A 9,920-nucleotide genomic window follows, 5' to 3' on the forward strand; every position below is an offset into this window, starting at 1 on the left:
CAACATGGCCCACCTGATGACAATAGTAGCACTGCCTTTTAGCCTTTGGAACAGAGGACAAATGTTTACACTTTGGCAAGGGAGGATCCATCTTCTGGGGAAGACCAAGAATTTTGCTCAAGGATACTATATATATATATATATATATATATATATATATATATATATATATATATATATATACCTCAGGCAGCAGAAACCCAAGAAAGAGGAGGAAGGCGAGGAACCATCATGGAAGGACAGGCCCCTGCACGGTATGTACCACCGGCAGATAGAGGAGGTGGCTGATACCCAGAAGTCCTACCAGTGGCTGGACAAAGCTGGACTGAAAGGCTGCACGGAGGCACTGATCATGGCAGCACAGGAACAAGCACTGAGCACAAGATCCATAGAGGCTGGGGTCTATCACACCAGGCAAGACCCCAGGTGCAGGCTGTGTAAAGATGCCCCAGAGACAATCCAGCACATAACAGCAGGGTGCAAGATGCTAGCAGGCAAGGCATACATGGAACGCCATAACCAAGTGGCCGGCATAGTGTACAGGAACATCTGTGCCGAGTATAACCTGGAAGTCCCGAGGTCAAAATGGGAGACGGCCCCAAGGGTGATGGAGAATGACCGAGCTAAGATCCTGTGGGACTTCCAGATACAGACGGACAAAATGGTGGTGGCTAACCAACCGGACATAGTGGTGGTAGACAAACAGAAGAAGACAGCCGTAGTGATCGATGTAGCGGTTCCGAATGACAGCAATATCAGGAAGAAGGAACACGAGAAGCTGGAGAAATACCAAGGGCTCAGAGAAGAGCTCGAGAGGATGTGGAGGGTGAAGGTAACAGTGGTCCCCGTGGTAATCGGAGCACTAGGTGCAGTGACTCCCAAGCTAGGCGAGTGGCTCCAGCAGATCCCGGGAACAACATCGGAGATCTCTGTCCAGAAGAGCGCAGTCCTGGGAACAGCTAAGATACTGCGCAGGTCCCTCAAGCTCCCAGGCCTCTGGTAGAGGACCCGAGCTTGAAGGATAAACCGCCCACAGGGGCGAGCGGGGAATTTTTTTTTTTTTTATATATATCAGTACTACTCAGAAACTTTACATGCTTTGCACCACCCATCAAACAGAGTTGTCTTCTTTCTGGCAAACTCTACAGAACTTTTATCGAACACACATCTTGAGCTTTTTCCTCCAAACTTCACTGAGGTAGCAGATCCCAAAACTCTGTAGGCCAACACAAAAAGCTATGTGTTCAAACAGGTCATCTTATCTGCACGAGTGTTTGTGGTGGACTTTGTCAGAACTAGCTGTAGCAATAGCAGTCTGAGGCTGTATTGCAGAAGGAGGACTGACACACGGAGTTTGATTCATTTCACAGTTTTTCCCTCCAATTCTAACTTGCAAAGTTCAAAATCTGTCTGATTAATATTTTACATTCCTATAAAGGACTAAAAACACACTGTGGAGGGGATGGTCTGGCGTAGTCCAGTGGCTGCCCAGCGTGGCGACTGTGACGAGGTGGGCCTGGCAGCTGACCACGCCCCGCCACACATACTCATTTGTACAATGTTTTTTTTCTATCGCCACTATACTTGCACGTTGGGGTTCATTATCTTGCTCTTTGAGACAATGATATGTAGTCAGGAGAAGCTGGTCTGATCAGTATAACACCAGTCTACCTCCTGAAACACAGTCCTCCTGCGTACATAGTACATATCGTGCTCCTGTAGATTAGTAGACTGGTTGTTGGTTCAGTGTATAATTCAATCTTTATTGGCAGACTTCATGTCCATAAAAAACAAGACAGAAACACACACAACCCCCCCCCCCCCCCCCCCAACACAGGGTATAAACCATTAAATATATATACATATATATACACATACATACATATACATATACATATATATACATACACACATACATATACATGTATATAAATAAGTATATAAAACATTTGTAAAAATATAAAACCATAATATACATAAAACCCAATTACTTAAAATAAATCAATAAATACACAAACACTTCAACCAGTGCTTTCTCAGACTGGATGAGTAACGGGAACCACTCACTGTCGGATCTGTAAGTGCTAAAATTATACTGTTACTCGAACCATCCAGTCGTTCTCTAAAATTGTACATTAACTTTCTTAAAAGTGCTTTAAAAGTCCAAACACCCACAGCTACAAACATCTGACTGGCACTACCACTTCTAGGTATCCTGCAAAGGATTCTCATCGCATCATTATATGCAACATGCAGCTTCTGCATGCTACATTGTTTGTAGGATGACCACAAGGGGGCAGTATATAGCGGTGTGCAATATGCTTTAAACAAAGCCACTTTAACTGGAAGTGAACAAAAGCTGAATTTGCGTGCAATAGTATTTGCCTGCACATAGAGCTTACATCGTTGTCTGTATATGTCATCATCATCATTCATTTGCTCAGTAATAAAGTGACCGAGGTATTTCACCTTTTTATGAACTTCAAGAGTTTTTTGGGCCAGTTTAAACAAAGGGAAATTTAGCTGTTTATCCTGCTTGGTTCTACATATCAAAACAGCACTTTTAGCAGCATTGTACTCTATGTCATATTGCACACCATATTCAGTACAGACATTAAGAAGATCCTGTAACCCAGCACTGCTTGGACTAAAAACAACCAGGTCATCTGCATACATAAGATGATTTATCAATGTTTCACCTAATATACACCCAGTGTTACAGGCTCTCAGCTGTATGGACAAATCATCAACATATAGATTAAATAAAATTGGAGACAAAATCCCACCCTGTCTGACACCATTGCTGACACCAAAGGGGGCAGAAATACTACTTCCCCATTTAACCTGCATGCTCTGATGAGCGTACCAGTAAGAGAGAATCCTCACGATGTATTGAGGAACTCCCCGTCTCTTCAATTTATCAAAAAGTTTTCTATGGTTCACTCGATCAAAAGCCTTAGAGGCATCAATGAAACACATGAGGACAGATGAATTTTTAGCCTTATACAAACTGACTATTTCCTTGAGTGCATATATGCACATGTCAGTGCTGTGCTTTGGTTTGAAGCCAAACTGATTATCCAGAGAAGAGATGAACACACTAAGTCTGTCAAACAAGATTCTTTCTAACACCTTAGATAAAATACTGGCTAGTGCAATCGGCCTGTAATTATCCAAACATCTCACTTTTGCAGCTTTGTCCTTTATAACTGGTACCAATAAAATACACAGCATTGAGTCTGGTAATATGCCATGAATCATAAACCCAGTGAAACAGAGTGCTAGAAGAGGAGCTAGCCTTAAACTAGCATGTTTTAAATGTTCTGCAGTGATGTGATCCAAACCAGAGGATTTAATATCAGATAACCTATGAATGGCTTCATATACTTCATGTGTCCTTACACTTATTGTGTCATTACTCATGTCAAAATTGTCCTCATATGGATCACTTTTTATACAGTTAAACAACGTACTGTAATGCTGTCTCCATAATGCAGCAATGTTATCTGCCCCAGAAACACCTTCAACAATTGATGGTAGAGATGGTTTACAGTTATTAAGAGCTTTCACCTCTTTCCAAAAATCTGTCATATTATTACACATCATTTTCCTGGCCAAAGAATCTGCTCTCAGCATTTGCTCATTTTTAGTTATAAAGCGAACAGCGTACTTATATCTGGCATTCGCACATTTTTTCTGTTCAAATTCTGGGCCTTGTTTAGGTCTTCCAGCCATGGCCCAACATTTATAAGCTATACGAGCTTCATCATGGTACATGGATACATGTTCTTTCCAGCCAGGTCTGATCTTAGGTTTCTTATGCTTATATTGTTTATCAAGCAGTGTACCACTTTCATACAGAGCAGTCACTATATCATCATACATGGAGCAGAGTAAATGTTTATGCACAGCATTCTTACAGTTGACATCCTTGCACAAAATAGCTTCTTTGGGCAAAGAAATGTTGTTCAGATGTATATCGGTATTACTATGATAAGCTAAGAAATCATCTTCACTACATGCTGACCAGTCTAATTTTACACTGGTAGCAATCTTAGCAATATTATTTCCAGTTGTTACAGTAAAACCAAAAGGTATATGATCTGACACAGTTACCTCATACCTAATAGTCATGTTTGCTAAAGCTGCATATCCATCAGCTGTACAAATACAATGGTCCAGCCATGATGTACTATGCCAGGCTTCACTTATGTATGTATAGCTATCTGCAGGCAGTAACTCTTTGGTAGATAGGATAAGATTGTTAACTTCACAAAAGTGAGTTAAGTGGTTAGCAAACCGAGAACTGCTGTCTGTGATATCAGCATTAAAATCACCCAAAACATATATGCTGTAAGTATCGTTGTCTTGAATAAATGCATTAATAAAAGCCAGCCTACTAAGGTATTCTTGCTCATTTTGACAAGATTCATAGGGAGTATAAATATTAAGAATGATAAAACTACTATTATTCTGTGTATATTGTATACCAATACACCAGTCTACATTCAGTCTAATGGGCTTTATCACAGGGTCTATTTTTTTGTCCCAAAGCACAGCAACCCCTCCAGGTATTCTACCTCTGACTATAGCTGTGCTGAGATCTGTGCTGTGCTGAGATCAGTTGTTGATTCCCCCACTCCCAGCATTTGTATAACTAAGTGCCTCGTGTAAAAGGCACCCAAGCATAGAATAAAGTGCGTCATAAAAATGTTTGTGATTGGATAAATCACAAACAGTTCTCTAGTAAAAATAAGATTGCATTTTCTATTTCCTTCTATTATCTTCTTCCTCGTTTATCTTTAAAGAATAATGATAAAAGGGCCTCTTTATTCTTTGCAAGATAATATGATTTTACAAAAGCTTGAGATTTGCAGCATTTGTTAAGTTCCTGCCACAACAATTCAGTCAACTTGAAGTGCATGGTGTTGCAATGGTTCAGCTAGACTTTGGCTGAATCATTGCAATGCCTTGATTTTTGTTTTTCAGACATGTGGTTATGGATTTGCTTAGGATCATTGTGATGTTGCACGACACAATTTCAATCAAGCTCTTGTTATCAGACAGAGGGCCTCACATTTGACTCTAAAATACCTTGGTATAAGAGGAGTTCATGTTCACCTCAGTGTCTGCAAGGTGCCCAGGTCCTGTGGCTGGAAAGCAAGCCCTAATCATCACCTCCCCACCCCTGTGCTGACAGGTGGTAAGAGGTGTTTGTGTTGATGTGCTGGTTTTGTCCAAAGTGGTGTTGTCCATTATGTCCAAACATTTCCACTTTGGCCTCATCTCTCCAAAGGACACTGCTCCAGAAGTCTTTGTGTAATATGTCTTACACTGTTGTTCATTTGAGGAGGAGAATCTGGTTGGAACCAGGTGTGTTGTACTGAGTTTTATTATCATATTTAAAACCTTGAATTAAAGAAACAATGTAGTTTCTTTATCTTACAATCGCACAAGCAATGTTACACCTATTCTGCCATACTGGATCTTAATCTATATATTCTTCTCTAATGCTCATGAAATAACTAAAATGTGGAAATGGATTAATCAAACCGTCATGGTCCTGGGCCTCTGAACCAGTATTTTCAGTTTGTTCTAGACTTATGTTATTTTTCTTGGATTTAAGAAATTATATTCTCTTTCCTAGAGCTTCTCAGTTCATTAGTTTCTTTATCTGTTCCCTGTGTCTGGGTCTCCCTCCCTGTGTTTGTTTCCTGCTTTGATTTTGATAGTCCCTTATCCCCTGTGTGTTATGCTATGCTTTGCCTTCCTCGGTTCGTTGGTGGATTTAGTTCACTTGTGTGTTTTCCATCTCCCTGATTACCCAGGGTATATTTTAGCTCTCTGTCTCCTCTTGTCATTTGTCGCAAACTCCATCATGTTGAATGTCTCCCTCATGTTTCAGTCTCCTAGTTGATTATTAAGTTGATTATTACTTCTGTTCCCAGTTTCCTCCTTGTCTCCTAGTCTGTAGTTTTCCTTTAAGCAATAAACTGCTTTTTGAGTTCAGTTCTGCCTCCGAGTCCTGCATACTGGCTCCACGCCTCAGCCTTCCACAAACAGCTCTAAATGACACAAATGTGAAAACATTAGAAACATTTTTTTATTACAGTGGAAAAACATAGTCTATATAAATGTAATGCAAAAACTAAGGAAATCCGTGTCTGGTTGATTATATTCTTGCTGTAACAATGATTCTTGGCAATGAATCTCATATTATTGGAAAACCTTTTTTCCCCTTAAATGTTGCCACAGTTGTAACGAAAATGCATTTGGGGGTTAAGCAGCAGAGGTGAGTATGTCGGTTATGTCCATAAAAAACCAAACAGCTTTTTCTGCTATTCAGTCTTGTTTGGTGTCCTAATTTCACACACGATTTTTACAAATCAACCATTTCAGAGTATTGAGCAGAAAGATTGGTATAAAGGAAACACTAACATGGCAACAAAACAAGCTCTGAAAGTCATTTTAATTTGAATCAAAAACCACAGCACTTTGGACAGTATGTGAATGAAAAAACAAACAAATAAATACAAGCAGTACTTTCATGCAGTAGTCATTTCTTGCAGTTAAACAGTGCCTTCTAATATTGAAACTGATAAAGGTTATGTTGTTTGAAGAGCAGTCTTTCTGTAGGTACTGGGTAAATCATTAACAGTCAACAAAGGTGAGGAGCTTGCACACCAGCTGCTTGAAAAGAAATATACGATCTTTTTCTTTAGTGTAAGTTGAGTAACTTTGTTCCTGCTGTAGTTGTAGTCACAAAACATGACTGCCACGTCACCTTGCTCCTGTCATTAGATTAAACTTTTTTTCTTATTTTTATACAAAATGTCTCAACTTTTATTTTTATTAACAATTACAGCACTGACAGTTCGGTTTAATGTGGCTTTTCCCTGCAACTAAGTGGGCACCTGCCTGTGCTGGTTCAGCTTGTTTGAGCTTTCCTTATTTAAAAAAAGCCAAATACTTTATACATAAACTTTCAAGTTTAATTTCAATATTTCAATATTTTCATCTTTTACAAATCAAACAATCAGCTAAACTTGAAAACCATCAGCAAAACAAGCAGAAGATTAGTACAAAAAAAAAAAAAATAAAAATCAGTGCAGTCTCAAACAGTCATTAACCCTGTAAGACCCAGCCAGACCCAGAAAATTAAGATTTTTTGGAACTGAGATGTTTAATAACCCTGATGACAAAATCCACAACAGTTCTTTTGCTATATCATGTTATGTTTGATATATTTTTATTATTATATTTATTATATATTTTTTGTATTGCATATGATACACTGGTCATTTTTGGCAACTTTTTGTTAACAACAATGTTCATTTTAGACAAAAAAAAAATAACATTTTGGAATTATGGCAAGTATTGATCATGTTAATGAGACAGAGGTCTCAGAAACTCATGAATCAAATATGATACAAGGGGCATTATAGGTTGTTTTTTTTTTTTTTTAAGCCAAGTACTTTATATGTAAACTTTCAAGTTTAATATTAATATTTAATCTTTTAGTAGTAGTACACTCAAAGGCCGTCAGAATGTAGCATTGGAATCATTTTATGATTTTCATCTTTTAGAAATCAAACAATCAGCTAAGCTTGAAAATCGTCAACAAAACAGTCTAGTACAAAAATTAAATAAAAATGAGGTCAGTCCCAAACAGTCATTAAGTGAAACAGGGTTGTTTTGGTGTGTTGTCAGCTAATCACATTTACCCAAGTGCAGTTTGTAAGTGCAGAGGGTGGAGAGAATTAAGAGGCCTGGGTAAGAAAAATAAAGACTAGAGAGAAGAGTACTGAGGCGATGGTGAAGAGAAAGAGTGAATAGCATGGAGAGTGTGCTTTTCTGTCTGTTTATCAGAACCTTAAAACCTGTAAATCTAGCCCTTTTTTAAATACATATATTAATAAATGTGGGAGTGCACGGTCTATCCCATTAAAATATTTGAAAACGTCAGGGCAGATATATTTTTTTATTATCCTATCTACGTTAATGCAAGCACCGCCTAGTTGGCTCGGTGCAACCTTCATATCTTTGGGCGCAAGCACAAACATCTGTTCTTGCAGGTATGAGGTTTATGGTGTGGCAGCAGACAGAAGAAAATCTTTTTTAGGAAGTCACTAGCTTACATTTAAACTATACAGAAACTGCAAAACTAAACTGTGAATTTTGGATTTTCAAGTGATCAACATGCTCAGCCTGTCCCGGGAAATCGAAACTTGGATTAAATCTGGATTTTGATGAAGCTAATCAGACAATTATCACATTTCACCACATCTCACTGCATTAAGGTTTGTATGAGTTAATGTGGTTATTATTTGAAAATATAAATATATGTGTCACCTGTTGATATTATAGCAAAAGATGAATCTATTTTCATCAACCTGACCGTTAGAGAAAACTGAAATGAGGTCGGTGAGTCAGTAACTGATTTGTTCCTCTGCTGTGCCTTAGTAATTACTTGTCCAAATGGTTTAGATGCGTAACTTTTTTGCTGTTATTGTTGTTAGAGTTCTTCCTTGTTTTGTTTTGCAGAGTTTAAAGGATGAGAATAAGAAAGTCAAAAAATCTCCCGATAGCTGGAGTTCTTTTTTTATTGATTTTCCTTCTTTGGAAAGTTGCATTTTTCCACCATGGATTTGACTTTGTACCCGTGACTACCAGAAGCAAAGGCGTTCAAAAGAAGACACCTATGAAAAACTCTCATATATCCTCGTGGCCAAAATGTCAACAAAACACATCTACCGCCAACATCCCAGGATTCCAAACACTTCCTCAGCATATCAAAGATTTCCTCTACTATCGCCACTGTCGCCACTTCCCCATGCTACTGGACGTTCCGGACAAATGTGGAGGAGCTGATAAATCTGGAGAAGTCTTTCTTCTTCTGGTCATTAAAAGCTCTCCGGGGAACTACGAACGCAGAGAGGTGCTGCGCAAAACGTGGGGTGAAGAGAGGTTACACAACAGTGCGTGGATTCGACGGATCTTCATCTCAGGAACGACAGAGAGCGGGTTTGAGAAGGAAAGGCTGAACATGCTCCTGGAGCTGGAGCAACAGGAGCACAACGACATCCTCCAATGGGATTTCAGTGACACATTTTACAACCTCACCTTGAAACAGATACTCTTTCTTGAATGGATGGAAAGGAACTGTCCCAATGCCCGCTTTCTGTTAAATGGTGATGACGACGTCTTTGCCAACACAGACAACATGGTCGACTATCTGCAAAGCCTCAAGGACAACAACGGAAGCCAGCACCTCTTTACTGGCCATCTTATCCAGAAAGTGGGGCCTATTAGAGGGAATAACAGCAAGTACTATATTCCTGTTCAGGTGTATGAGTCCAACTCATACCCTCCTTACTGTGGGGGTGCAGGCTACCTCCTGTCTCACTATACAGCTTTGGTCATATACAAAATGTCCCAGTCCATTAGCCTTCTTCCCATTGATGACGTTTACATGGGGATGTGTCTGGCCAAAGCAGGACTTGGTCCTGTGTCCCACATGGGCTTCAAGACTGCTGGACTGCACATCCCATCAAATAAAGTGGATCTTTATGACCCCTGTTATTACAAAGACTTTTTACTAGTACACAGATTTCTTCCGGCCAGGACGTATTTTATGTGGCATAAAATACACGATCCTAATCTAAAATGTGGGGATAGTAGGAATCGCTGAAGAGGTAAAGATTCAGTTTCTTTGACTTTTGTCAATACTGTATTTGTTATAGCATCTCAGAAAAACTGTAGTGCTTTACTTAAGTGAAAACTTCAAAGACATTTTAAGTAGCATTTCGTTGCAAGTAAACACAGTTTTATCACAATTATGGTTGAGTAACAGGACAGAAGAATTATTACCCACTATTATTCTGTCAAAGGCTTGGTAAGATAAAACTATGGGGTCAAAG

The 9,920-nt window shown here is 39.2% G+C and overlaps 1 protein-coding gene across 1 annotated transcript; it reads left to right on the plus strand.

Annotated features, from left to right (window-relative positions):
• Positions 1–256: 256 nt before the first annotated feature.
• On the plus strand, positions 257–9,691 carry LOC134643506 (N-acetyllactosaminide beta-1,3-N-acetylglucosaminyltransferase 3-like). Its single transcript, XM_065472006.1, has 2 exons — positions 257–414; positions 8,674–9,691. Exons 1-2 carry the CDS (start codon positions 257–259, stop codon positions 9,689–9,691), a joined length of 1,176 nt encoding a protein of 391 aa, XP_065328078.1.
• The last annotated feature ends 229 nt before the right edge of the window (positions 9,692–9,920 follow it).

This window comes from Pelmatolapia mariae, linkage group LG15, assembly GCF_036321145.2.
Source record: "Pelmatolapia mariae isolate MD_Pm_ZW linkage group LG15, Pm_UMD_F_2, whole genome shotgun sequence".
Taxonomy (NCBI): Eukaryota; Metazoa; Chordata; class Actinopteri; order Cichliformes; family Cichlidae; genus Pelmatolapia; species Pelmatolapia mariae.